This window comes from Leptonotus elevatus, chromosome 13 (assembly GCF_054856555.1).
Source record: "Leptonotus elevatus isolate MCC_2025b chromosome 13, RoL_Lele_1.0, whole genome shotgun sequence".
Classification (NCBI taxonomy): Eukaryota; Metazoa; Chordata; class Actinopteri; order Syngnathiformes; family Syngnathidae; genus Leptonotus; species Leptonotus elevatus.
The window spans coordinates 1,370,584-1,398,523 of record NC_141251.1 but is presented as its reverse complement, the minus strand read 5'-3'; the positions used below and the strand labels follow the sequence as shown (position 1 = coordinate 1,398,523).

General features: G+C 42.4%; 2 protein-coding genes and 2 long non-coding RNA genes across 12 annotated transcripts in view; 3 read left to right on the top strand and 1 right to left on the bottom strand.

Annotated features, from left to right (window-relative positions):
* Positions 1-384: 384 nt before the first annotated feature.
* Positions 385-7,105, top strand: LOC147163406 (uncharacterized). The gene is made up of 3 exons (XR_015096777.1): positions 385-597; positions 3,674-3,698; positions 6,950-7,105. It is a non-coding gene; the product is annotated as an uncharacterized LOC147163406 (long non-coding RNA).
* On the bottom strand, positions 1,066-25,838 carry nckap1 (NCK-associated protein 1). Of its 6 annotated transcripts, none has more exons than XM_086092157.1 (32): positions 25,514-25,838; positions 20,838-20,855; positions 17,262-17,372; positions 15,992-16,084; positions 15,861-15,917; positions 15,634-15,776; positions 15,464-15,554; positions 14,488-14,625; positions 14,347-14,395; positions 14,106-14,262; positions 13,530-13,586; positions 13,038-13,134; positions 12,165-12,271; positions 11,943-12,075; positions 11,706-11,787; positions 11,534-11,592; positions 11,295-11,440; positions 10,529-10,661; positions 10,301-10,420; positions 9,559-9,698; positions 9,352-9,483; positions 8,604-8,822; positions 8,070-8,200; positions 7,874-7,971; positions 7,709-7,802; positions 7,015-7,097; positions 6,513-6,593; positions 6,328-6,421; positions 6,122-6,238; positions 3,369-3,478; positions 3,027-3,116; positions 1,066-2,868 (listed from the first exon to the last, which is right to left on the bottom strand). In XM_086092157.1, the coding sequence occupies exons 1-32, from the start codon at positions 25,619-25,621 to the stop codon at positions 2,752-2,754; spliced, it is 3,405 nt and encodes a 1,134-aa protein (XP_085948283.1). In that variant the 5' UTR covers positions 25,622-25,838; the 3' UTR covers positions 1,066-2,751. The 6 variants fall into 6 exon arrangements, with proteins under 6 accessions (XP_085948283.1, XP_085948284.1, XP_085948280.1 ...); XM_086092158.1 differs by having other exon boundaries at positions 15,992-16,078; positions 25,514-25,837; XM_086092154.1 differs by lacking the exon at positions 25,514-25,838 and adding an exon at positions 21,071-21,142.
* On the top strand, positions 9,208-17,809 carry LOC147163405 (uncharacterized). Of its 2 annotated transcripts, XR_015096776.1 has the most exons (3): positions 9,208-11,489; positions 15,412-17,395; positions 17,472-17,809. It is a non-coding gene; the product is annotated as an uncharacterized LOC147163405 (long non-coding RNA). The 2 variants fall into 2 exon arrangements; XR_015096775.1 differs by having other exon boundaries at positions 15,412-17,809.
* Positions 24,999-27,940, top strand: part of LOC147163403 (dual specificity protein phosphatase 19-like) — an 18,659-nt gene continuing 15,717 nt past the window's right edge. For 2 of the 3 annotated variants that reach the window (XR_015096772.1, XM_086092172.1), the window contains exons 1-2: positions 24,999-25,900; positions 27,407-27,643. Coding sequence is in view for 1 of the 3 variants with exons in the window: in XM_086092172.1 (XP_085948298.1) it covers positions 25,852-25,900; positions 27,407-27,643 (286 nt within the window). In the remaining 2 variants the exon portion in view is untranslated. Of the gene's footprint in view, positions 25,901-26,932; positions 26,994-27,064; positions 27,135-27,406; positions 27,644-27,940 lie in introns of those variants that run through there. The other variant, XR_015096773.1, reaches the window with a different exon arrangement.

Genomic DNA, 27,940 nt, shown 5'->3' with positions numbered 1-27,940 from the left:
ACCGAAAGATCTCAAGTTGTCAAAAGTTCTAAATAAAAAGACAATACTTTCATTTTGGTTGTTTATCTCACTGGTGACGTTCACAATACATTTTACAACACGACACTGGGGAATCTATGATTATTTTATTTGCCAATATTACGTATTATTATTATTATTATTATTTTTATATATATAGAGAGAGTCAGCCCTCATCTGGTTTCCCCCCCACACACACATTTATTTTTATGCCATTAATATTCGGCGCATACGGGAAGACTGCTAACCTGCTTCCCAGGGTTTGTCACGTGACAATCCACGTACAACGAGTCACCGATCATTGGCTGAGAATACTGTCAATCACCACACGAGGCCGGATAGGGCGGGAGTTCATTGGCGGGACGGTCAAACGTTGCTAACTAGCCAAGATGAAATGGTGTAATGGACAAGAAGAAAAACGCCACAAAAAAGACACCAAAAAACCCTCTAAATCTCTTGAGGCCGAGGCTGCCAAATGTTATTTGGTTAAAGTTGCCCTCGTCATTACCCAGCAGCAGGTGCTGCTTTGCCGGCGTTGACGAGCGAAGAGGAGGAAAAGTTGTCAAGTCGTCAGACACGGTAAGTCAATATCAACCTGAAACTTGGCTTGACTCCATTTTTGATACATGGATGCTTTCTGAAAATGGAGTCCCCTCATAGGACAATATACATTTACAACCATTCAGTAAAGTATTCCGTCAAATAAATCGTCGTTTTACATTTCACTTCATTCTCGACTCATTTCGTGGACATGACTGCTAAATATATCAATCTTGTCACCTGTTCTTAAATGGGATCACTCATCCATTTTCCAAATAAAGGCTTGATAAGCACACGACGATTTCCTGTTACTCTCACAAACCAAGCCCTTTATGTAATTCTTGTTAATTGAATTGACTTGTATTATTCTTCTATGTTAAATGTATGTTATTAAAAAAAAAAAAAATAGTATGCTGAGCGCCACCTACTGGTACCTGTCATGTACTGCGGTGAAGTGAGCTAGGCTGCAAAGAACAAACTGCTGAGAGTCCACGCAGACAAATGAAGACATGTTCACTTGTACTTTATTAACCGTGATTAAGAGCAGCTGAGGGCATACTGGTCTTTTTCTTCTTTTTTTTACTCCACTATGTTACAGAATGCATGAACCCCATCCCACCCTCCCCCTTCCCTCCCCTCTCTCACACAAACATTATGTAGTGTTGTTAACACAATTGAAAAAGTAAGAAAACGTAAAAACAGACCAGTTGAGTTCACATCAAAAACATTTTTTATATAACCCACAAAGAGTTTGTTGCACTAGCTAGAAAAGAACCAAAATCACCATGTTACAACTTGTGTATGCGTGCACGAGTGTTTTTGCTATGAAATGTCACGAGGCGGCAAAATGAGTCGACTGTCCGTGTAACAAACGGAAAATGTACACAAACGGCAAGCAAACGTCGGCCGCCCTTCTCGAGCAGAAATAAAAAAAAAAAAACATCAAGGAAAGAAATCATCCAAATCCGTCACCACCACATACAAGCCGTCAAATAGTTTAGTGTCAACTCAATATATAGACTGTATATTTATATATACTATTTATTTATAATTTTTTTGTCCTCGTATAACAAACGCTCACGTTTGTTTTGTGTTGTTACGGTTCCCCTAGCAACAGCATGTTTTTTTTTTTTTTAAAGAAATAAAAAACACAAATAAATGTAGACTGATCCCCAACTTCATCCAGCTCGTATGTTTGTGTCACATGTTGGTTGGTCAGCCGTCGTATGTACTCGTTTACATCTTATAGTGAGTGTATGCATGTATTTTTTGTTTTGTTTAGTACTGTACAGTGAACCCATGAATATTCACAATTCAACATTTGCAAATTTGCATATTTACAGATTTTTTTTTTGTGTGGGGGGGGGGGCATCCACTGTTGGCGGCTAAAAAAATCAATTATTTGTGTTGCCATCTATCTTGGATGCCAACAAACTATGTTGAAGTAGCACTGTTGACCTCTTGGTGGCAGGGGATTATGGGTTGAGGATCTTAATTTCAACAAAAGCAGTGATTTGCTGCCATCTTGTGAGTTGAGGTGGCGCTTTTAGACGAATGAAGTGGTTTGCTGCTATCAGGTAAGATCTGGAGGCGACAATTTAGAAGAGGAGGAGCTTCTAATAAATAGGCTGAAGTCATGTCTATTGGGAAAGTAGTGCTTCGGCGCCATCTTGTGGCATTTATAAGCAATTCTAAATGGGTTTTTTTTTTCTGCAGCATCGCTCCTCTGTAATCCTCAAAATTGCGTGGGATCGGGACAAAAGTGACACTCTGCAAGGAATTGATGCCGCCCAGGAAGGTTTGATCATTTCTTATCGATGCCACAAGATGGTGCTAAAGCACTACTTAAAAAAAAAATAATAATAATATTATTAGCCTGTCGAATAGAAGCTCCTTGCCTCACTTCCATTTTGATCCTGCCGCAAGATGCGCCGGGGCACTACTTTTCCATTAGACGGTGCTTTGGTGAGATGTTTTGGCACTTTAGGGTGTTTGAAGGTGAGTTTTTCAGCAAACAACGGAGGACAGGTTCTTTCAAAAAAAAATAAAAAAAATCTGTGCATATGCCAACTTGTAAGTAGCGAATAGCAAATCGGCGGGGGAACACTGTCATGTGTATGTGGAAATATGTTTTCGTGTACTGTCAGTTGTGCGTCTACAACGGAAGCAGACGGCAGGAGTGTGTGCGTGTGTTTATGCGTTGGCGCTGATGCTCTGCTTGTAGACGGCGTGGTAGGCGTTCCGCAGGAGCACGTACGGGAAGCAGGATTCCAGCAAGTCCATGGTCAGGAAGGGCGACTCCTGCACAATCTGACAACACGACGACACGCATCAAACACACAAATGGACACTACCGGAAATGCAAATAAGGAAAGTAGTGTTCCCCAACTATATTGCACTTCACCTTTTTTTATTCATTTTAGTGCTGTTTTTGTTGCCCATCATTTAAAATATGCATCAAATCTCACCATGTCCAGCAGCAGGTAAACCGACTCTCTGTTACGCGTCGTCATCTTGTCCGTCTCCTGGCCGATCTTCAGAAGGCTGGACGAGGCCAGCTACACGCACGCACACACACGCACACACGTCATGAATGAGACACGCTAGCACACAAACTGGCTTCTTCTGCGGTGCGTATTCTTAATTGCTGCCAACCGAAAGCAATAACACAAAAGTATAGTTAGGTGGTCGACTTGTTGACGTGTGGTCAATGACGGGTGAAGGTTTTTCGGAGAAAATGAATGAACAATGGGATGACGTCACAAACAATATGTTAGAAAACAACCGTGTGGTCAAGTTCAGGTTCTTACAGCCAGGAACTCTTTGAGGCGGTCCTCGATGCTTCCTTTGTGGATGGTGAAGAGCGCGGCGGCGATCTGGTTGATGGCTTTGGCCAGGCAGTGGATGTTGTTACAGTGGCCTGCAGGGGGCAGCAAATGCACATCGTTAGCACAGGCCTGGCTCCTCTTTGTTGGGTGACAAAAGTTTAGGGACAGGGTGGCGTGTGTGGGGGATGGCTGGCCCACCAAGCTTTTCATTTAACAGTCCTGCAGTATTAACTTCAGAAATAAATGCATTTTTAGTCTAATGTATTTTTTTTATTTTTTATTCGCAGGGTGTACCAATGGTGAGGATAAGCGGTAAGGAAAATGGATGCATGATTTTATTGTAAATAATAAAATATAAAGTAAAAATGTTTACACATACATTGAAACTTGTATTATTCAACAACTTGTTGATACATTCTAATGAAATTAATTAATACATTTAAAAATAAGTTCATTTTTCCATTCTTGACCTATTTACAGGTTATGTCATCTCCACATAATTGTGGTTCCCTATTCACAATTTCACCTATTCTTAGATATTTGCTGAAAACTCACCACATTTTTTGTACTTGTTTTGAAATGTTACAAAATGGCGTCAAAGCCCAATTTGGAACGCAGGAGAGTAATTGGTGTTAAATAAGACAGGATGTCGTCGTGATACACCATTCCCCCCCCCCCCCCCCCCAAATCAGCCATTTTTAAGATTAGGTAATGTTGTGTAAAATGAGTTTGAAATTATATGAATGTGTTACAATTAGTGCTGTCAAAGTTAAAGCTAATTAATTAATCACAAAAAATGATCGCATTAGTCATGTATTAATGCAGATTAATCACACTATAAATTTTGACCACAGATGATCCTTTAGTTGAAGTGTTTGAGCAATAAACATAACTACATGCATTAAAGTATTTAATAAATGTTGGCATATGACATTCAGAATATTTCATGTCAAACTATTTTGGTCATTTTAAATTGTGCAAATTAACTGATTTGAAAAAGAGAAGGAGCGTGTGCAGTGGAACAATCGGAAAAATTCACACATTTTTAAATTTGGCGAGCAAAAAATGTTGATAAAAAGCCTTTTTAATTAAGCGATTAATTGAGATTAATAAAAATTCTAAGATGTGATCAATCTGATTTAGAAATGTAACCGTTTGACAGCCCTAGTTACAATTAAAACAAGAAACTATTCACGTTTTTGAAGGGAGCATACGTTTGTTTTTGTTTGTTTTTAACTTGCCTCCAAATGACCTGATCAGTCGGTCCATGACTATTGAGCACAAAAGTTTTCCCGTCACCGGTTTAAAATGTAACAGGACACAAAGTGTTCTTTTAGACAGGACAAGGTGGATGTCATTGTCAAGTGACATTTAACACACAATGTGTGTGTTAGCGTGTGCGTGTGATATTGAGATGTGCGCCACACTAACAAAAGAGCCTATTACGAGTTATTATCCTCTTCCAACGGCCCTGATTAACAATGGCGCCTTTCATTTCAAGGTTGTTAGCGTCGGCGCGTCTCAATGACTCCATCAAGAGGCTCTCGCTTCGCCACACCACAGAATCAACTTTAGTCAGCGCAGCCTTTTTACAATAATCACGTTTAATTAGCGCCGCCGAGTGGAGTGACCTTAACGTGGAGGTAAGCGGCGAAGCTGCGCCGTAATGAATCAATCGCGGCCGGTTTGCATGCGGTGCGCCGCCGCCTCGTGCCACTGGAGCAGTAAATGACATTTCCCGACGCGGTCGCAACACGGCGGAGCGCCGCCGACGTCTCGCTCTTCCGTTTCACGCCAACACGCGAGTGGGACGTCCTTGAACGTTTGCTTCGGCTCGGGAGGCGTCTCTACTTCTTCATAAAATGGAAAACAAAGTGTACTTGACATTTAAGATTTCATATTTGGAGCCTGACGTTGCTCAAATTGGCAACACTGCACGTTAAAAGACGGGTGTCAAAGTCGAGGCCCGGGGACCAGATCCGGCCTGCCACATCATTTTGTGTCCAATGAAAGAAAAGGATTTCTATTTCATATCCAGAAAATTTGTATATCTTCTGTTTTAAAAGATATTAAAAGCATTTTTTTTCCCAAACCAAATTAATTCTTAAAATAAATGTAGTAATAATCAATTTAAGTATTTAGGTGTCAACAGTTTGTCCAGTTAGGATTTTTGGGCAAAAAATATTTACTGTAGAAAACTATAGAGAAATGGTATTTGCTTAAGTTTTCATTTAACTCTTTAGTTCCCTGAACGTTTTGTTAGAAATTTAAAATGTTAATTGTCTAACATAAAATAAATAAAAACTTACACATTTTGATAAATCAGAATTTTTTTTTTCAATAAACATGCTTTAAGACAAGAGTCAAGATTGGCATTTGTATTTTAAAAAATGTCGACGCCAATATTGCCCCCCCCCCCTTTTTTTTTCTTCTTCTGAATATTGGCTTCAAAAATCGGTTATCGGCCTCGTTGAATACTAATAATCGGCATCGGCATCAGCCCTGAAAACACCATATCGGTCTATCTCTAGTAAATAGTGTCATTTCTTTGTGGTAATTACGCCTTTCCAGAGGAGCTAAAACTCCTTGTGCACTCTGACAATGAGAGCGTGAAAAAAAACTATTCCCTGCGGTGACACTTTGGCATCGCACCCTGCCCCCCCCCTATTTGAGAAGGACTGCCCTAACGTGACCCGAGTGAGGATATAGCGAATGTACGTTTGGCGTGTGCGTACCTTCGATGGCGGGGCTGTATTGCGACATCACGTTGCTGGCCAGCGTCGGCAAGGAAACGGCCACAAACACCATCAGCAGACACGCTATCTTATATTCCTCCTCTGGACTGATGTTCTCTACAAACACACATCATAAAAAAAACATTTTGTGCAAGCTCACATGGCACGCATACATCAGCGTGTGTGTGTGCGTGTGTGTGTCCTACCGCTCTTTTGCGAGGACAGCGCCACCACCAGGGCCGGGTCGATCTCGCAGGGCAAACCGGCGGCGGAAGATAGCTCGTAGACGTTCATGGCCACCTGGACACAGACGCAAACATGTTTTTTTATTGACTTGATTATTTCTAGTTCAAAAAACAGAAAAGTAGTGGAGCGACGCCGCCGAGTGTACCTTCATGTCCGTTTCTCTGGGAATGTGGTCCTTGAAATCCTCCACGGAGCTGACCAGGAAGGGGATGTGGCAGGATAACACCTGCGGAAGGAAGAACAGACACAGCAGTGTAACTTCAGCAGCACATAATGATCATAAAAATAAAAAAAGGTTAGATGGAGGTGAATCTTATTAATAAATATAAATGATTACTCATCTCAACTTTATTTTTTAAAAGCACTTTAAAACAACCACCGCAGATTCAGTGGGATGTCTTGTGGTCATCTGTCACTTATTATACACACACCAAGTGGAAACCGTATCATGTTTCATTCCCACTTGACATTTTTAGCATTTTATTTATTGGATTGCACAGTTATGTTTGGTAAATGGAGCACGTTATTGCATTTCGAGTCCCCAGAAAAAGGCAATTGAATTTCACTGTGGCCGCATTACAGCTGCTGGTCTGCGAGGATGACAAACTTCACGTGACGTCGCGCGTGCTTGTATTCCAGCGCCTTACGTCTCTCAGTGCTTCCTGGGCCAGGGAGCGGAATGACAGGATCACGCCGATGATAGTCATCCTCTTCAGGACGCTGTCCACGGCTACAAAAAAAAAGGTAGCCACATGTCACAGACAACCAAACTTTAAGGCTGGCCAATTAATCGTCTTAAAGGGACACTTGACTCATTGATCCATTTTCAGCAGTAATTTTTTTTTATTTTGTCCAGAATTAATTTGATAACTTCATTATTTTTCATGGACAATTAATATCTTTAAAAACATTTTTTCTCACTTGCTGTCAACTGAAGATGACACCACCTGTGCTGAGGAAGTAGGTAAGGACCAATCATGGCTCACCTGTTTTCTGGGTTTGGTCAGCAAACTGAGCCATGATTGGTTGTTACCTACTTCCTCAGCACCTGTGATGTCATCTTTAGTTGACAACAAGTGGAAAATTTTGTTTTTAACGGTATTAATTGTACATTAAAAATAAGGAAGTTATCAAATTAATTCTGGACAAAATTAACTTTTTACTGCTGAGAATGGCTCAATGAGTCAAGTATCCTTTTAAATAATGTTTTTATCATCTGCTTTTTTGATATACAAAAAATTCAACGTGGTGCTATCGTTGAAAATCAGAAATAATTTTTTTATCCCCCCCAAAATAGTCAAATGTCAATTCTGCCGAAGAATCAAGAAAAATAATGCCTACAGGTCAGCTTTTTGAAGAGCGCCGCCATGTGGTCGGGTTTGTCAAAGCTGGTTCTCATCTGGGTCAACACTTCCATGTTCTCCACCACTAATTTCTGCGCACACAAACACGCGTTCAGAGCGACGGCCAGGCTCGCAATTGTGCCGCGTGAGAGGACACTCGCACCTTGAGCTCGGCCACCTGCGAGGAGATGTGCCACATGAGGCTCTCGCTGAGGAACTTCATGCCGTACGGTCCCAGCAGCTCAGACAGCGAGCGCATCTCTGGCAGGAAGCGCAAGGACAGTCGCCGATAATGATTTGTTTTCTTTTTCTTTGTATTTGATTACATTTTAGTGGAGAGGACGCGCGGGCGCTCGTACCTGAGATGTCGGAGTATTCCTCGGCGTTGAAGGTCAGCTCGTTCTCCGTGGGCAGGTTGACGAAAGCCTTCATGGCGGGAAAGTAAGCGATGTGTCCGTTGCTGACCTGCCGCAGCAACGTCTCCAGGTACCTGCGGCGCGGTTTGGTAAGTGACATCAAGGTTGGTTTCCATGACAACGGCAAATGGCATTTAAGTGGACACCACTTCAACCGTAAAAGTCATCTTTCACTCTGGCTTTCTTGTTTGTGCACAACTTTGCCTTCCGAAATGTTACGATAATTTTTTTTTTTTAAACCAGCGCTTCGGTAAAATTTTTGATAAGACGATTCCATTCGCCATTTAACAAGACACTTATCGTGGTCACGGGCTTATATATCTTTCACGTCACGTCTCATCTGATCAGTTGTTAAAGTCATTCCCCGCAATGTTTTCTCGCGTTCGAATACATTTACAAAAGAGTTGAATCAAAAGTCTGATGGAAATTGGAAATGCGCAGACGATAAGCGAACGTTGGACACGTTTGGAGACTGACCAGTTGGTGTAGAGGCTGGTGATGGTGGGCTCGCCGTGGCTGTCCAGATGCTGCGTCTGCTGCAGCAGGACGTTGTTGAAAACCCGCGTGATGTCGATGGTGACGTAATTCTCGATGGACTGCAGCACCGTCATGTAGGCCCGCACGCTGGTCAGCAGCTCGCTGGGCTTGGCGATCTCCTGAGTGGCCTGGTTGTACATGGTCATGCCCACGATGGACCTGGAGGGAGGACAGCGAGGCCATTTGGGCTTTTTTTTTTCTTCTACTGCTTCATGCGACATTAACGTGCGCGCGCACTGCAGCTTCTTCAAGTTAACGTGGTTTATGTCTCTTTGTGGGTCTTAAAATGAAAGAAGAAGGTAGATGTCAAAGTTGTGTCTTATCTTTGAGCTGCATAACCTGCATGCTATCGTTGGCTTTTTCATCCCAAAAAACTCAATTTTTTTGTAAAAAATAAATAATTTAAATAATAACAATAGTCAAACATTTATTATATTGAAATGCTTAGGGGAATACTTTCCCCAAGTTTTAATAATTAGCTTTTTTCTTTTTATTGAAGGAGGGGGGGGGGGGGGGGGGAAACAATAAAAAATGTGTATTTGTATTTTGGGAACACAATCGGGGATTTCATTATAAAAGCAATATGGGCCAAGCCAAACAAGTCAAAGTCCAGCCGAGCAAGTCCCAAGTCATATTTGGTGACTCAAGTCAAGTCAGCTGATGCTCAAACCCGCCGGTAGATCCTTACTTGGTAAACCGGATCTCCAGATGTGAGGTGAGGTACTCTCTCGGCGTGAACGTGTGCTCCCACACCGCCAAGTTGGGAACGTAGTTGATGGAGAAGCAGAGTTCTGACAGCGCCGTGTGCAATTTGTCCAGACTGGAGCGAGAAGAGGAAAACGGCACACGTTAAAAGGAGGACCAAAACCTGCAGAGTGCTTGCGCGTGAGCTCACTTGGTGACCAGTAGTCGGTTCTTCCTCATGCTCTCCACTCCCGGTTTCTCTCGCTCCGGCTCGCCCTTCTTTCCCGTGGCCTTCTTGCTCTTCTTGTTGACGGCCTGGCTGATGGTCTTGGCACAGTGTTTGGGAAGCAGCTGCCGGCAAAGGGAAATAAGAGAGGGTCGGTCGGTCGGTCGGACAGATGGAATGCGATTGTCGGGTCGGCCGTAAACGATGTTTAACGCGGCGATTTGGCTCGAGCGCAGCCGGCGTTGAGAGATCGCACGTCAACGTTAAGAGGCTTTTTAAGTCACGCGCCAACAAAACAACCCCGACATTAATGTGACAGCGAGCATTATTATAAAATGGCCTTTAAATCCCATCGCAGCATTTGGACTTTTAGTGTCTTTTTTTGTGACTTTTATTCGCTTGTAAACAATTAGAAGATGGAGGTGGCTTCACACCCAATAAACATCCACCATCTCTTTTAAAACATCCAAACAATGTTAAACAACAATCATCGTCGTGTCGTTTGTTGAATCTCGCATTAGGCACCGCGGCGATGGAGCCAGATGTCCGTCAACGACTCCAATCCAATTCAATATAATGTTCGCATAAATACTGTCGTCATTGGCTTTATTTTCTCTATTTGTCAAACTGTCTTGCAAATCTCAAGACCAACTCAGACACATTCCCTGTTACTGTTACTAGGCAAACATGAACGAGTCGGGCCAGTCGTCCCCGCGCGGCTTCCTACCTGATCACTGAGGGTACATTGTTCAGTGCAGATATCCGTGATGAGGTTTCGGGCTTGTTTGGCCATCTCATCCAGAAACATGTTACACAACGACAAGCTGCGGTCGCCTATGTGGTGCCGCTGCAAGGGGGTGGAGCCAAGGACACAAAATAGCATGAAGAAGACAGATGCAACATGCCACACTCGGCATATTGGGACTTTTGTGTGTGCGCGCGCGTTCGTGCTTACCTCCTCGGGACACAGCTCGTGTGTGCACGACATGAAGTGCGTGCAAAGCAAAGGGAAGCAGATGGAGTGGCGGCTCTGCGAGGGAAGCTCCAAGCACTGCTGGAACATCTTCTCAAACGCACGGCTGTAGAAACTGACACAGCGTGCGCACTTTTCAATTCACGGACAGATCACAAACGCAGGAATGTCGGTAAAAGGCACATTTAATCTTGCCCGAGTCTCCGATGAGTACATGCAGTGAAGGCTTCTAGCATGTGCAGCAACATATTAAATCACAGAGCAATTCTATGTACACATTATTTTTCTAAACTGAATATATATACTATACTGAATATACCAAATGATCAAGTACGGTTATGTTTCCATCCCCAAACTACCATAAAAAAAAAAAGAACATGGTGGTCACTTAACAGAACGCTAACATTACCGGTACTCTACGGTACAATCCCAACAACAGCATTACGTATAAGAAGTTTATAAAACATACACAACTAAATTGACTGCTTTAGAGAAACAACAAACACGCGGGGCCACATAAGACACATTGTGGCTCCCAACACGATTATGCACATTTCTGCTCGGCCTGCCTGCTGGCTAGTGCAGCTTCAACCCCTCTTGCAGAAGTTGACGCTCGGCATGCTGGGATTTGTTTTTTTAGTTGTAGCTGAATTACGTGTTGTATTGTGAATGTTACTACTTGTTTATGTTTGCCGGTTGTGTAATTGCAGTCAACAGTAGCCGTCACCAAGCACATCTTAAAGCTCACCAGAATATGGAGAGGTCAGAGGTCTCCACCAGCATCTCCACCAGCGAGTCCACCATCTTGGTGTGGAAGATGATGGTGTTCATCATTTTGCCGAGCTCCTTGTGGTCGGCGATCCCGAGACTGGCCTTGGACACGCTGGTGTAGGCCTGTGCAAAGGAAACCCGAGTTCAACATGTTAAGCAACAAAAAAAAAAGGTGCTTTTTACATTTTTGATTGTGATTTTTTTTTTTTTTCCAACCTGCAGTCTAAACCAGTCGAGCCTCATGCCTCTGAAGTCGAACACCTCGCCATCCTCAACTGCAAAACGCAATTCACATTCGATTGCACAATCTTTAACGGTCACGTTCAAGGTTTCGTCCGGATCACCAAAAGAGCCTTCGCGTTCACGATCACAGTTCCGCTACGCTTACCTTGTTTGACGCTGAGTGACGTCATCGTGTTGACGAATGAAGACATGATAATGGACTCATCCTCTGGACACACAGACAGGTTCTGGTAGACAAAAAAAAAAAAAAAAACCCACACAAAATCAAGTTTGAAAAGAACAAAAGAAATGGAGCAAATATTGCGATGCACTCGCATGTGGGCAAGAAGAACCACAGTCAACGATGCACTTTAAGCCATTTATTGATGACGTCTCTTATCACCTGCACCAGCTCGTTCAGCACGACTGCATCGAAGCCGGACAGGTACTGCACGTAGTACCGCTGCATGACGGGCCCGTACTTCCTCACGTGAGCTCGCAGCTCCTCCATGTAGAAGATCAGCTCCGCAATGTGTCTGGGAAGAAAAGCACAAAAGCGCAAAGTGTTTTTGCGTGATCGCAAGCCAGCGTGTGCTCTCACGTAAGACATTTATAGAGCGCGTACTTGTCGATGAAGTCGTCCGTGCTTTTCTTCTGGATGTTGTCGGCGTGTCGAAGCAACCAGATGATCTCGTCTCGGGCGAACGATAACGCCATGAAAACAAATAACGCCTAAAAGGAAAGCGTATTCATACTTTATGGTCTTTGAAGTTACTATAAAACAGTATTGCATGCTAATTCATTCAAACCTAAAAATGTGTAAATATGTTTTATAGAACACAATATTCTGCGAGCCTTGCAAAATCAGTCGCTTCGGAGGTGGATTTTGAAGCGTATCGGAAAAAGAAAAATGCTAATTTTGCCTATGGAAACAGGTTTTGCGAATAAACGCCGGCAAGACCGGACACACGTTGCACGTTTTGACCGGATATTACGGCACACGTACGTTTGTAGTCCCAAAGCAATGTCAGACGATAAAGTAAGGTATGTTTGGGGGGGGGGAGGACGAAAAAGAAATCTTTTTGGAATGAATTAAAGAAGCGAATATATTATTAATGCCAAATTAAATGGAAAACAGCAAAGAAAGGCTACAGTTTATCATGAATTACAAAAGCAAACTCTTATGACGTCATCGCACGGCGCAGTCGCTTCCAGGTTTTCTTTTTCTTTTAAATTACTGGTGGATCACATCTCTATGGTGTATAGCGCCACCTACAGCGGAGGAGTCCCCTCTCAATATTCGCAAAAAGAAGAACAGATGGAAACGGGCAGAAGTGGCATGTCGGTTGCACATTTTCAGTCAATTCGCTTAAAAATTTCAAAAACAATTGGATGGAAACCCGACTAGCGATGAATCAGAATGATGAACGTAGATACAACTGGGGAACACTGTTATCTGCATCTAACTTGGCATTCCGAGGGTGTGGTTTGCTACTACCTTTGGCCCCAGCAGGCCCGGCTGGTCCGCCAAGACGGTGGCCAGCTCCTTGAGGGCGGACCGGAGAAACTTGCGTCGCTCTCGGTGCATGGAGCCTCTGAGGAGTCGGGCAGACGGGAGGAGGAAGTCAGCGCGGAAGATGGGAACGCGCAACATCCGCGCCAGTTTACAAGCAACTTTGACACTTTGAGGACAAGCCTCGCCAGACACCAAAGTGAGTAAATGACAGCCATGGCGGGAAGAATGAGAACAAAGATGAAAGCGGCAGACAGATTAAGTACAGAGGATGAAATGTTGGGGAAGACAAAGAGAGAAGAAAGGAAGGCGAGACGTCTGAGTCAGACTCCCCGAGAGAGATGAGACGAGCAGGTCGCAAATGCAGAAAAGGAAATGGAAATAGAAAAAAATGTAGGTGACTAAATAAATCAGTTGGGTAAGTGTGAGGAACAAAAAGACGATGTGATGGCGGTTGGGAATCGAGTGTGCTCATACGCGTGAGACAGGGCCTGTTCCTTGCACTCTCTGATGTCATTGATGCGCTTGTTGTACCTGGAAAACAACCAAAGACAACACAATTTAAATAAAGCCTTTCATTTTCTCTTCCATTCGTGTGGACAGTAAAAGGATTGAAAGCTTAAAGGCCATATTTCAAAATGGTGAGAAAGGGGCACAGATGCACTGCGCGGGGATTGTGCCGGCTTTGTTTGCTTTTTGCAAAAAATCAGAGGTGGCAAATCCAGGTCCAGAAAGTAAAAACCCAGCCACAGCTTGGCTTTAGCCCCAGGTGCTAGCAAGCTAGTTCCCATGGTGCTCGTTTCCTGCTAGGGAGCTAGCTAGCTAGCATCAGGAGCTAAAGCCAAACTTTTTTTCTTTTTTCTTTTTTTCAAACTGTGGCAGGGTTTTTACTTTCTGGACCTGGATTTACCACTACTGCCAAAAACAAAGTAGAAAATATTATTAAAAACTAAAATTGGAATAAATTTTTTTTTTTCAATCTATCTATTTCTATCTACTTGGGTGTAGTTTGTGCTCCTCCCCCCCCCCCCCCCCCCCCGTGTCGCCTTTTACCCTCGGATGTTGACAAAGAGATCCTCAGCAGCCTTGTGGATGTGGAAGACTTCATCCCTGAACAAGCAGAGGCAGGTGGAGCTCTGCAGCGCCAGCTTCCACAGCGACAGCGCCGCCGCGTCGCTGGTCAGCACCGCATGGCACAGAATGAAACCGACTAGACACAAGAAAAAAGAAGCAAGCGGATCAGGAAGCTCAGTTGGACCAGCGAACGTCGGACCGCGTCGCTTCAACTACTTACAGACGATCCATTTCTCCATCGCGTCCAGAGATAAGTATTCACAGGGCATCTGGGAAGCGAGAGAAAGACAAGCTTTTACGGCTCCCTCTTCTTACGAGTTGATTTCGAAAGAAGGCGAAAAGGTGATTTGGAGCCACTCACGGTGTCTGACTGTGCGGGGTTGAGCATGGTGGAGGGAGCAGAGATGAGCGAGAGCAGCTGGGCGTTCCTCCACTGGTCGGCGGACAGATTCCTTCTGGGGTAGACCATCTGAAGGCTGATCAGAGCGTCGGACAGAGACTGCGCAAAAAGCACAAAAATGAAAAGTCCATTTGACGCGATTTGATTTGACGGCATTTTGTGCTCATAAACGGCTTTCGTTCCAGCTCAAACTGTGATCGCTGGCGCCTTTAAGTTGACGTTTTTGCAAACAAACTCTTTTACCGCCTTGAACTAATAATTTGCAGTTGTAAAGATGAAATTGTGTTGTCGCTAAATGTCATTGCATTTGGTTTGCTTCGACATGATTTTCACTCATTTGTCCTGCAATTGATGCTGGCTTGCCAACATTCATGTTTACAGCAGCAGTCGCATGGTGGCTGATGATGAGTGTGCTGCATTCAAGTGCACTTTGTAAATAGAAGCCAATGTGTAGATCTTTTTTTGTACAGTTTTATAAAATGGGGGTTTAACATTTGTATTGGAACACTTTAGTCAACACACTATGTGCTAATAGTTTTAGTAATTTATTTTGCTTTGTTGATTTTGTTTTGTAATATGTTAATAGTTTTGTAATATGCTATAAGTTGTTGCTCCAAGTGTTATTTGACATATATATATATTTTTTTAAGTTTGTTTTTGAACAATATTTGACCAAATGCAATTATTAATGGCATTATCAGTACTTGTTATTTAGTCAGTATTCATAAGTAAGTATTTGTACTTGATCTGGAGAAAGTAAAATCGGTGCATCGTTATGTGGTGTAAAAAGGTATCTTCAAAAATCCATGACGATGAATGCTGCTAAATATATTTTTCACCGGTTTGAAAGCAATCAATGTGTTATTTCTTTTGTTTTTTTTTCAGGCCCGATGTTCCACCCCGACTGCTGACATGCTAATTAGCATCGACAGGCTACCTTGCCGTGTGGAACAAACTCCTCCATCAACTTCTTCAGAGGGTTCTCATAATCCACGATCATCTGGCCCAGCCTGGGGTACTCGCGGTCACTGCCGCGCACACACACACGCACACACGTTAGAAGTCACGTCACTGAGTGTGTGTAAAGTCTGAGCGCGTTTTGCTCACCTGGCTCCATGCGTCATCTCGTGAGCGTAATTGTACAGGCCGATGATGGCTTTCCTCTCCTCGATGCGCGACAGTATGATCATGAGCGTAGTGTAAGTCACCACCAGGTCTAGGTAGTTTTTCGTCAGGTCAAAGTTCACCGTCTGGAGAGAAAACCGCAGTCCCGTCACGTCACGTCCGTCATCCGCGTAACCAAAAAGATCAACTCCAGCGATGAGCGCACTTACAATGTCAAAGAAAACTTGGCACACATCAATGCTGTTGAGCAGCTCACACACGTGATCCTGTCGAGGCACACAAAGACGTTCATTCGAATATTCAGGCACATCGTCGACAGCTCACTCTTGTGACTTCCAACCTTAAATTCCATGACATCAACAAAGGTAAAGTAGTAGAGGGCCAAGTTCTTCAGGATCTCCGACTTCTCCTTCTGCAGCTGAGCCAGCTGTTGCTGCAACATCACGCAAAAGACTCTTGAGATCAGAATGCCGGCTAAAAAAAACTCGAATGTAAACTGTCCAGTAACATCACCGCTTATTTTAGCTGAGACTGAAAACATTACTTTTCAATTTTCAAGTAAACAAACCCGCTGATTATAAATAGCTCAAAATGCAGACATGTAATCATTTCCTTCATTTAAAAGTTGAACCATTGTTAGACATAAAAGTCATAGAAGCCAGCTTATTACAATATTTTTTTCAACATTTATAAGACGTGTGATGGCTGTTAAGTGTGTGAGGCAAACTTGGTAAACACAGTGAAAGGTCGAGGTTCAAATGTGTGGATGTGTTCCCCAAACTTGTGTGGCTTTTTCCCGCCTTCTTCGCAGTCCAAAAAACATGCTCGTTAACTTCAATGACGACTCCAAATTGTCCAGAAGGGTTCATGTGAGTTGGTAGTGGGAATACTTTTTTTGTCTGTATGTGGCCTGTGATTGGCTGGCAACCAGTCCTGGGTACCGGTGTGTGTATATACCCCACTTCATTCAGTCAAAGTCAGCTCAGCTTGATGAGACATTTTAGTCTGTTCGCACACGCAAACGCTTAAAAAGCATCCACAGACACTCGGTAGATGCACGAGAGTACAGAACGCAAAAAAAAATAAAAAATAACGTGGCCAGCCGAAAAAAAGCAAACATGTCCAAATAAACAATCACAGTATTACAAAACTCAAATGAAACACACAAATAAACTTACCAAAAAGCACAAGTCCGGAATAAGCCAGGATTAGCATGCAAACACACACAGAAACAGAAAACAACATAAGAGACCATTTTTGCACATTTATATTGAATAAAGCTGTTAGCCAGACACGTACACAATACACACACACACACACACACACACACACACACACGCGCGCGCTTCACATAAGCACACAGGCCGCAAGCTAAAGGAATTAATGACTCTCCACACTCACGCTTTTTTGAATGTCACATTTTTTTCAAGTTTTACGACAGCTTCACACAAACAAAGGCATAATCATAAAATGTGTTATAAAAAAAAAAAAAAAGCAGCATCTCCAAAGATCTGGAAGGAACACTTGCAACTAATGAGATAATAACCATTTGACATCGTGGACGCCGCAGGAAAAGGAAACAAATCTCATCAAGCTGCAGGGCAACTCACGTTGTTATTCCGCGTCTCCACAGCAGGAAACTTCCTGACGATGAACTTGACGGCAGATTCCAGGTTCTTGTCCACCAGGTAGGAGGGCTTGGCTTTGGGGTCTCCACATGCCTGAGGAGGAGAAGGCACACGAGGTGAGGAGCGCAGAAACAAATATCATCAAAGATTTGCTGTTGTTTTTTTTTAATCTACGCCATTTCATCTGATAAGTCTGCTTCCTCATGGCATGCTACTCAAAAAGTGGACACGGGTTCATCCACATGGGCGAGTGCTCGCAGTTGAAGTCCACCACATGAAAAGAGACATAAGGTCGCTGCCCCGTGCGTCGACACGTAAGATGCACAATCCAACAGAAGACGCACAGGGTCAATTTCCTTTTTGTTTTCTATTCACAAAAATGGAAAGTCCTGCATGTCCGTCTGTGCTTTTCATGTTTGCTTAAGGCAGGCAATGATGATTTCCTCAAATGGTGGCCGGGCATCATCGAAACCTCAGACAAATTGATGCCTTACTTTTCCTATCAAGAATTAAATGGATCGCAAATATAATATCTTCAGATCATATTTGCTTTTTTTGCCCCCTCCAGACACACGGACTTGAAATCGTTACCCGCAGATCCCATTTACTAACCAAAACAGCAGCACCTAGTAAGGCACCTACACTGTCTCTCAACAGAATTCTAAATGATCTTTTACTTATGTGACAACAGCGTCTTTAAATCTGATTCGTGTTCAATTACATGACAGGCGGTCCCTCCACAATGTTGTGCGTCTGTCCTTCTACCCTGGTTGTTGCCGTTTATTTATTTATTTATTTTAATTTAGAGCTCATGTATCATGGGTAGTGTAGTTTGTGAATGGTGAGCAAGCTGCAGTTCATGCATGTGCTGATTGTAAAGTACAAATTTCCTTAGACTTAGATTTAGTACTACTACTAGTAGTAAAAGTAATAGTATGCGCACACAAAATAATCAATAATGCACCCGCATTCAGTTACAACTATCAAAACATTTCAAATGAGACTCTGAACAAAACTATACCAGCGGAAAAGACAAGCTCACAAAAACATCAGATATGAAAACGTGGCGAATAATTCCAAGTCGTCAGATGTGTTTCTGCTAGAATTCAATCTGGGAAGCAAAACGACCCAAGAAATCAAACAAACAGCATGCGAGTTTAAAAGTTGATTTTGCTAACAGGTTAGCTTTGAAGCTATTCACCAGTGAAGTTTGTGTTTAAACATCATAAACGACTTTTTGCTCTGACAGTAAGGGGGGGGGGGGGGGGGGGCACTGAAAATAATGTTTTGACGTGTTCAAGGTCGAAACGTTGATTCACTGTTGAACACACAAAAGCGCTTTTCTCCTTGCAGCAAGGCCGCTTGTCTGTTTGCTGGCCAAACCAACAGCAGACAAGCTTTTAAAATGTGACAGTTCAAGTCTACATTCATCTCAGCCCCCCCCGCCGCATATACAACTGAAACTTTTTTTTCTTGGCCCGCACTCACGCTGCCCAGATAGCAACACGAACACTAACGTCAACATGTTCTTGTGTCAAATTACAAGTAAGCGGTCACCCTAGAGGCTGTCACGTAAAATGCTCTTTTCTCTGTTCCAATGATGATTTGACGGAAATCCAATTTGACGACGTGTACATTTTGTGGATGCAATGTCATGGCACAGGAGCTTCCCACATGCAATTACAGTCAACGACTTTGACATTCCACATTCGATGGGAAACGCCCGAGCTGGGGATTGTGATTGTGCGCACAAGAGGAATCGTGCGCCCAAACGTGCACGAGCTCAACATCAGGGAAACATCTTCATGTCTGCAGCTATCAGGTGGAGTTGATTCAGCATGAATTGGATTCAACTGCAATTGCAGGATTTCACTGACAATGGAGCGTTACAGTGCATAAAGCTGTCGGACCGAATGGAGGGAGGGAGGATGGATGGAGGAAAGGAAGGAGGGAACGGCGCAGCCAATGGAGGGACGGCGTGGGAATAAGTGGGAGTAGTGGGGGGGAGGAGCGTGCGAGCGGTTGCCAGGATACCAGAACAGACTTTCATCTTGCCTCCGCTCGCGGCTACCGCTGGCCTTCTTCAAATTGGCCACGTGGCAAATGATGTAAGATAATTGCGAGAGGGCCCTTGCTACGATCGGCCATTTCCCCTCTTCCAATATATAACTTTTTTTTTTCTTTTTTTTTTGCATTTTTGTGACATTTTATGAATGGAACTTTTGTATTCGTCTGTTGACTGATTCTTTAAGTAATAGAGGAATTATGGATTCCACCATTTAAGCCTTGCTAGCTGCCTAAAAGTGGTGTAGGCCAAAGTCAAACAGGAAGTAAGAAGTTTGAAATCTCCAAATCATGTCCACAGCTACAACCTTGTGATTGTGAATGGCGCGTGGTACCCAAGGCTGGCAAAGTTAACGTCACGACAACTGCATGCCCTCCATTTTGGTTTCTTGGTCGCTACGCTACACTTTTATGCGCTGGCTAGATTTAGGATTGCAGACTTTATTTTATTATGTTTATTTTCACATTTACGCAAAACATCCCAACAACTTTTGAAATTTCTTCAGCTGGCCTGGTGAGTGACGTGGGTGTCGCACAATTAAAGTTGCGGTCTAGGGTTTAGTAATTTGGTAATTGGCTTTGGTAATTGGCTAACCAGTCAGTCTGTGCCTTGTTGAGTGTAGCATAGAACAATTAAGAATGTTTATTATGTGTTGATTTTGTTACCGTTTGTTCGAGAAAGTGACTGAAAGTGTACTTGCAGCTGTGTCTATTGTTGACAATTAGTTGTGGCATTACAATAAGTTCTATCAGTGGAAAACTACATACAAGAAAAGCCTGACAGACCGCCAGAACTATAAAGCACTGAGGGAAACCCTGCAATCGTTTGATGGAATTTTTCAAACTATTCGATTAATCGTTGCAACCCCATAATCACTAAAGTATTAACATTAGAAACAAGTTAATTGGTTAAAAAAAAAATAATAATTAAAAAAAAAGGTTTTATGGGCACTCAAAACTTGTTAGCTTGTTGGCTAAGTAGGACAACAGTATGTTATTTAAACCGAACTTTAATGATAAAGTATATCTAACTTATGTTGAGATATCATTAATTGCACTGTGAGAACAATCAATTTGGTTAACTCTTGTGTACGAAACGTTCAGAGCCTTTTGGAAACCATTTAATCCACATTGTTTCTTTTGAATCGGGAAAGAAAACGCGACACACGCCCTAAACTCAAGGACTCTAAAACTGGCCTAATCATCAACCTCTCCACAAGGTTTGGCTGACCTGCTTTAATTTTTAATCTGTCACATCAAACGTTAAGAGAATTTGCTTTCTGTGAAGGGAGCCCACAGTCATCAATTGAAACATGAAAAAGCACAGAGGACCAACAGATCAGTACAGGTAGCCATGAGGGGAGGGAAGGAGAGATGAGGAAGGAGTCAAAGGGTGGGTGAAGGGAAGGGAAGGGAAGGGAAGGGAAGAGAGGGAGGGAAGCAGGGTGCGGAGGGAGGGAGGTTCATCAGTGGAAGGTGATAAACTTTGCAAACCTTCCAAACTTGTCCTTGCTGCATAGGAGAGGGGGGAAGCATTGGAACGGAGAGAAGAAGAGAAGAAATCAAAACCACCCAGACAAACTGCTCAACACACACACACAGACACACATGCATTGTTTGTGTTACACACGCATTGCTGCACTTGATCCACAACAATTAAAAAAAAGGACATCACGCCGCGCGAGCATGCCATCGCTTCGCTAGTACTTAACACTCGCTTAACGCACGCTGGCACGCCGAGTAGCATCTCTACCTACGCACTCGCCGGGAAGTAACACATCCATTTTGAGTGCCCACTGCAGTGCCCGAGTAATATGGCCGACGACGCTCAGCGTCAAGACAAAGTTAGGCCCCTGCGCTTTTTTCCTCCACATTTTTGGGGAAGGCTGTTGCTTAGTAACTGGCAGACGGAGAGTGTTCCCTCGGCGTCCGTGCGCCGGCCACTTTGCTGCTGCTAAATGTCCTTGGACAGCTTTCCGAGCTGCCGATGTCTCTATTAAGTAATAATTACAGTGGCGGAACCTTGGTTTACAAAACTCTGTTCTCAGGCTGCAGCAATTTCATATTTTAGAATGGAGTGTCCCATCAATGCAATACTATGTGCACGTGAGATACATCAACATCTGCACATTTTTGTGTAGTATTTGTGACTTTAAGTGTGTATGTGTTTAAAAGACTAGGGTCTGGCCTGGTGAGTGACGTGGGTGCCAGCAAATGAGAGCGTAGAGTTGGCTCAGTGTTTACTGCGTGTTGAGTGAAGTGGCGTTGCCAAAAAAAAAAAAAAAAAAAAAGTAGAGGTGGCTAACATCAAAACGTTAGAGTTGAACATCTAGACGTCACATTGTGGTACACAGTCTACTTTTATCTTTCTTGTAAAGTGCGAAATGATCCCAAACGTTGGACATTCTCTGTCGTTAACCTATTTTGACACAGAATGGCGTCTAGAACTGCAGTAAAATTAGCCCTAACGGGTGAAAATAAAATCACGGTAAAGTATTGAGGCAGAGATTTTGCGTCACCTTTTCTTTGTAATCAAATTATTGAAGTTATTTAATTAGTTGTTGTAATGAGTTGAGCTCAACGGCACTTGATGAGAATAAATGATGAATAAATTGATCATTTGATTTTGATTTACTTATCTTGTAAATATCTCCAAAATTCATGATTCAACTATCGTACTTCATTTCGTTTTTTTTGTTGGAAGGATGACGTGTGCGATTGCTGCGAGTAAACCCCCAACTTCCCCTCGGGCCATCATATCAGCCCGAGGCCAGGCTCCGCAGTATATTCCGGAACATTCTGTGGAGCACGGAAGCACATTTAGTTGATCCCAGACCAGTTGGAGAATAACAAAGCACACAACGCCGGTGGGGGAGTTGTGGCGTCGTGCAACACGATCCATCACAACAACAACAACACGTCAATTCAAATGTGAAAAAGTAGACGATGTGAGGAATGCTGGCGTGCTGCAAACTCATCTTTGTTGTGCAACGTGACTACAGTACTTTATTACTCAGTGCATGGACTTGAAAATAAACTACAGGAGATCGTAACCGCTTCACTCTTGTGCTAAAGTCGTCCCGAGCCGATTACGTCCTTTTCGGCTACTCTGTATTGGCTAGAAAATATCAGTTTTTAACATTTTATTTCATTGTATTCATTTTTAAAGGTCACAAAGTGACCAAGTAATCCATTGGTACTTGCCAAATGGAAAAGCCATAGCTTAGTTTTATATTAAACAATGTAACGTTTCAGGTTTTTGAGTGCCGGTATTATAAACGTGACAGTAACAGAGCAACACAGTTTGTGCGTCTGCAGTGCACTCTGTAGTACAACACACAGTGGGCGTCGCCTTTCTCATCCAAAACGTGAGTTCAGAGTCAGACAGAGAAAAAAAAAAAACAACTTTCAAAGAAAAACAAGGCATTTACTAAGACGTGGAAACATTCTGCATCCATAACTGACCGTCAGGGCAAGACGAAAGATATTCTACAAAGCTTGTGGGGGGAAATTCTATGGCCAAAGAACTATAGATCGGACTCGGTAGCCGCCTGATACTCAAAAATCATGCGACTTGGGTGGAAAAAAAAATCGATCAGGACAAGGTGTGTTTCAAGCAGTTGCCAAACAAAACAAGAAGACGATGCCAGCTGAAGAGTAAAACTAAAACTATGAATACTAATACCAAAAAACAGAGCAAGGGCTTCCCTTATCATTTGTGCGTTGCTCCATTCTAAAAACTCCAAGAAACAGGCCAAGGAGCAAAAAGCCTTAACGCGATTTTAGCATGCTGTTCAAAGCAAGGGAGATTGGTCGGAGCGCAAACCATTACTAGACAGGCATCCAATTGTTCTCCCATCACCAATCGTTCCTCGTTCCCGCCATGACTAGCATCGCCAAAGAAATGACACTTGCTTTTGGCTCAAACTCAAAAAAATGAGATGGCTAAACGGGATTTTGGTTTGGAAACGGGTTTCAATTGTGCAGCGTAGCCAAGCTTTAAATGTGGGCCAATTTAGAAAAAAAACACGCAAAAACTTCAGTGTTGTTTTTTTTTTTTAGAGGTCCTATGAGAAAATGAAGGCAAAATGACCATGACGGGAGGATGTGAAAGGGATTGTTCAACAAAATCAGTCAGAAAGAATCAATGTAGCTAATTGTGTCCATCGTGAACACACAATCAAAGGAGGTCCTTCGTTATAATGAATATGACTGACCATTCCTTGTACTGCTGAGCGTGAATGGTATTGAAAGCAAGACCAGTGTGAGCGTTCACACTCATGGCTTCTCTTTACTTCAACTTGGGATGTTTGACTCCTCCCTCCCCTTTTCATTCACAAACAATATAAGCCATCACAGACTCCTCCTCGAAAAAACACAAGACTTTCTCTTGCCCTCACAAAGCAGCCTTCAAGACCGAACACCAACGTCATTATGAATACTACCATACCAATCACGGTACTTTGAGGAAAATAAAGTTAAAACAACACACGCTGTGACGTCAGCTTGTGATAAAGACTTAACTCGCATTAAAGAGCAAATGTCATTTATGAGCACAACTTCACTTCTCTTCCTTTTAAAGATTGGATTTAAACTCATGCATGTATTTTTTTTTTCACACCACCATGCCATGCAAATACCTACACTCACCAGTACACACTTTTATTTAATGATCTCCAATACAAGAGGTGTATGTGCCTTGATAAAGATACTGACTGGCACTGCCAGTGAGGTAGCTGATGTTTATAATCAGGATTGTAGTAGCAATGTGACAAGTAGCTGCCATTAATCGTGATTATTATTATTTTTAAGTAAATAAATAAAACATGGAATGAGCACTTCAAACACCTCTGAAATCCTCCGTAACAAATGGATTCAGGAAAAAAATAAGTTTCCTTTCCACTTTCTTACGCCATACAAATGTTCTTCTCAATTCAGAGTCTTGATATGATTTAAGAAGTGTTTGCAGTTTTAAAAGGAACCAAAAGGAGATGCGTTTCTGTTTGAGTCATTTTGGAATGATGCCAGTATAAATATGAAAAACTGTGATTCACTTTCAGTTTTCATGCTACTTATTTGTGCAGTTAAACACTATAGAGTGCAAGAATCAATCAACCAAAATGATTACAAATGTTGATACAGCTCTTGCATTGGTTCTCATTTGGGGGTTGTATACAATCATGACTTAAAATAGTGACGGTAAAATAAATGTAAGGGTAACTATAGGAGTGTATATATATATATATGAAACAAAGTGTGAAATATGTGAAAAATTACAACTTGTGTGAATTTACACGTGTTTCAACATGCTATTTTGTTTATATATATATATATATATATATATATATTTATATTTATTTATTTATTTATATATATATATATATATATATATATATATATTTATATATATAAATATAAATATATTTAAATAAATACATATATATAAATATAAATATAAAATAAATACATATATATAAATATAAATATATTTATATAAATATATATATATTTATATAAATATATATATATAGCCTCGTTAGGAGTTCCTAACACTGTTTTGGTGGTATGACAGCGGCCAGCCCATCCGGCTGCGGCCGTGCTTGAGCTCTCTTCAGTTAGGCGGGGCCCCGGCTCTTTAGCCTAGCCTAGCCTAGCCGACACCCTCCGCCATTAACTAAACATCAAGCGATGCTAGCTCGGTGCCAGGCCCCGACGCTTGTAGTTAGAAGCTCGGGTGTGCAAACTGCTCGTCTCCGTTGTGATTGTTTTACTAGCGGATTCAATTGGGTATATTTTAACGTCCGTAGATCGTAAACGCCTCGAATCCGCCGTGGATTTCCTTTCGTGCGCAAGGGGCCAATATTACCGCAAGCTAACGCTGTTAGCCACAACCGTGCCCACTATCAGGCTCAATCGTGGCAATTTAAGGCCAATACTCTCGCTTATTCGCTCCGTTGCGAGGTAATCCATAACGCTCATTATATGGAAAAGACGAAGGGTAGCTAAATGTATTAAGACTTTATCTACAGTGCCAGCTAATCAAGCATTCACACTCTTGACATACGATAATACAAGTGACGCCGGCTTTCAGGTACGGATCGGATAATGCATCTCCATTCAAGCTTGTCCGTGTGCTTAGTGTGCGCATTTTAATGTGCGAGTGTGCGAACCTTTTTGATATTGTAAACACGGGTCAGCATCCCGATGCCTCTGTCGTTGAGGATGGTGAGCTTTTCGGCCAGCTTCTGCTGGCTAGGCTGGATCACTCCCCGAGACATCTTGGAGCTCCTCGATCTCCACAAATCAGTCGAGAAAGGAAAAAAAGCACGGGTATAAAATCACAAATGTCCGCAGTCTCGGCTTGTCTATTTGTGGCGTTTTATGTTGGAATTAGATTTGGGCCATGATCAGATAGCCAGGGACAGCAGCAGCTTCCTGTACTCCACCCACCGTCGCTCCAGCCGCTCGCCGTGTTTTTTTTTTCCCCTTTTTTTTCTCGGTCACTAGGATGAGAGGAGAAGGAGGCGTCCTCGTTTCCAGATCGTGCCGCGTTCACGGTCAGCGCACCTCGAATTTGCATCACGACTTGTGCACAGACTGCCAGCCTTTAATACGTTAATGCCACATTTCTCGAACTATGGACGACTTATACAAATTTTGTTGATGACTAAACAATATGCAAAAGAAGCATCCATGGCGGAGTTCTAAGGCGCAAACGTCTATCTTGCTTTTGTAAACAACAAGCATCTGAATGTTCGCCGAGACTTACGGGAAAATTCTATGGATGATGAGACAAATGTTGAACATTCCTAAAAAGGACCATCAAACTAACATTCAAGCGTGGTGGTGGTAATGTGATATAGTCTGGGCTGCTTTGCTTCTTTCTCCTAGTTTTTACCAGAATAAGAAAGAATGTTTGGCCGACAGTTTGTGACCTTAAGATGAAGCAGAACAACCATCCAAAACACACCACAAGGACGTTGACTTAAAATGGCTTAACATTTATTTTTTTTAAAGAAGATTTTGGTGTGGCCTAGTCAAGTCAAATTCTAGACTTGAATCAGATTAAAATGGCATGGCAGGACTTTAAAAATGCTGTTTTTGTTCCAAAATGCTGCAGTGTCGTTAAATTAAAACATCTCTTCAAAGAAAAGTGGGCCAAAGTATAGTAGTTAAAAAAACAACAACTTGATTTTAGTTGTTGCTGCTGAGGGTTGCCCGGCAGCCAGTTCTCAGGTTTGGGGGCCCCACACATGTAGTCTACCTTTATCCCCGCCCCAATAAAGACATTTCATTCATTTTTAAAAGTGACATTTGTTTACCTGTGTTATGTTTGTCCAATATTCACATTTGTTTGATGATGAATACTTTAAGACTGTACCAACAAAGTACAGTTAAAAACAAAGAACAAAAATGAGGAACTCTTAGGAAATTTAACTAAAAGAAAACAGAAGATTAATATGCTACATGTTGGTATGTGGCAATTGTAAATAATAATAATAATAATAATAATAATAGTGTGAATATGTTACAGTAAAATTTGAACTGCAAGTGAGCCGTCAACGGATTCCTAATTTTCTCAGAGACTGTGAACGCATCATATGCTGACGTACTTCCGGCTTCTTGGTCAGCGTGGAACGTTGAACGTTTGCAAGATAAATATATAAATCATGCAATGTTTCTCTATTTAGGTCTTGACAATGGCTGATTTAATGTTACAGAAAGGCTTGGGACCACGATTATGAAACTTTGTTGTTGCATGTCGTGTCAATCCTGTTTATTTTTAACGAGGTGAGTACACGATTCATTTTAACGAACAAAAAAAAAGAAGCGTACTCATCCCCTAGCCTACCTAATGGAGTCATCCAACTAGCTAGATTTTTACGTTAGGTAGAGATTAAGTCATAATTGAAACAAATTGCAGCTTTATACTGTCACCTGACACCCAATTTGTTTACATTGCATAGATATAATTAATCAGTATCTCGTACGCCGAAAAATACATTTTGCGCCTTATTTCCTTGCTAAAGTAGCTAAAGTTCTCCATGTTGTATTTCTTCCAGCTCTGCTTCACCCTCCTGCGATGCATTCACTGTCCGGGGAGATCCAAGGCTTCTCCAAAAGCCGCCTGAGGAAACAGTGCACTCATGTTACCACGGTGACGGGCAAGAAGCTTTTGGAGAGGAGCACCAATGGCAGCGTGCAGGTGGAGGAGCTGGAGGACGGAAACGGGTGCGGATTTGTGGAGGATAAAAGTCTAGACCTTCAAGTTGGAGTGGTCCGACCCTTCTTACTGCTGGGTAAGAAATAACAGTAGCCAATCTTTAAGTTTATCTACTAAGTCTCTTACTCATTATGTCATAGCATTGATAACTTTAGCTATACATTACAAATAACACTTCTTCTCAGCAAGTTGCAACTAATTGGAGTATTTCCCTGTTCCTGTATTGGTGGAGAGTTTAAAATTTCGGTCAATAGAAATGCTTACATGCATCTCCTCGATGCTTGTTACTAGGCAGAATTCATGTAGCACTACGCTTGTGTAAAGAAGTCAGAAAGACACACAAGAAGGAAACCTAACATAAAACAGTGCTTTA

Bases quoted from the DNA above. Each gene is read 5' to 3' on its own strand.
- nckap1 (XM_086092157.1), bottom strand. From the start codon at position 25,621: ATGTCTCGGGGAGTGATCCAGCCTAGCCAGCAGAAGCTGGCCGAAAAG. The intron at 12,272-13,037 runs GTAGTAGCAAAC...CTTTCCTTTTAG, and splicing joins CGGGCCTGCTGGGGCCAAAG to GCGTTATTTGTTTTCATGGC. The intron at 12,076-12,164 runs GTACGCGCTCTA...TTTTCTTCCCAG, and splicing joins ACGGACGACTTCATCGACAA to ACACATTGCGGAGCTGATCT.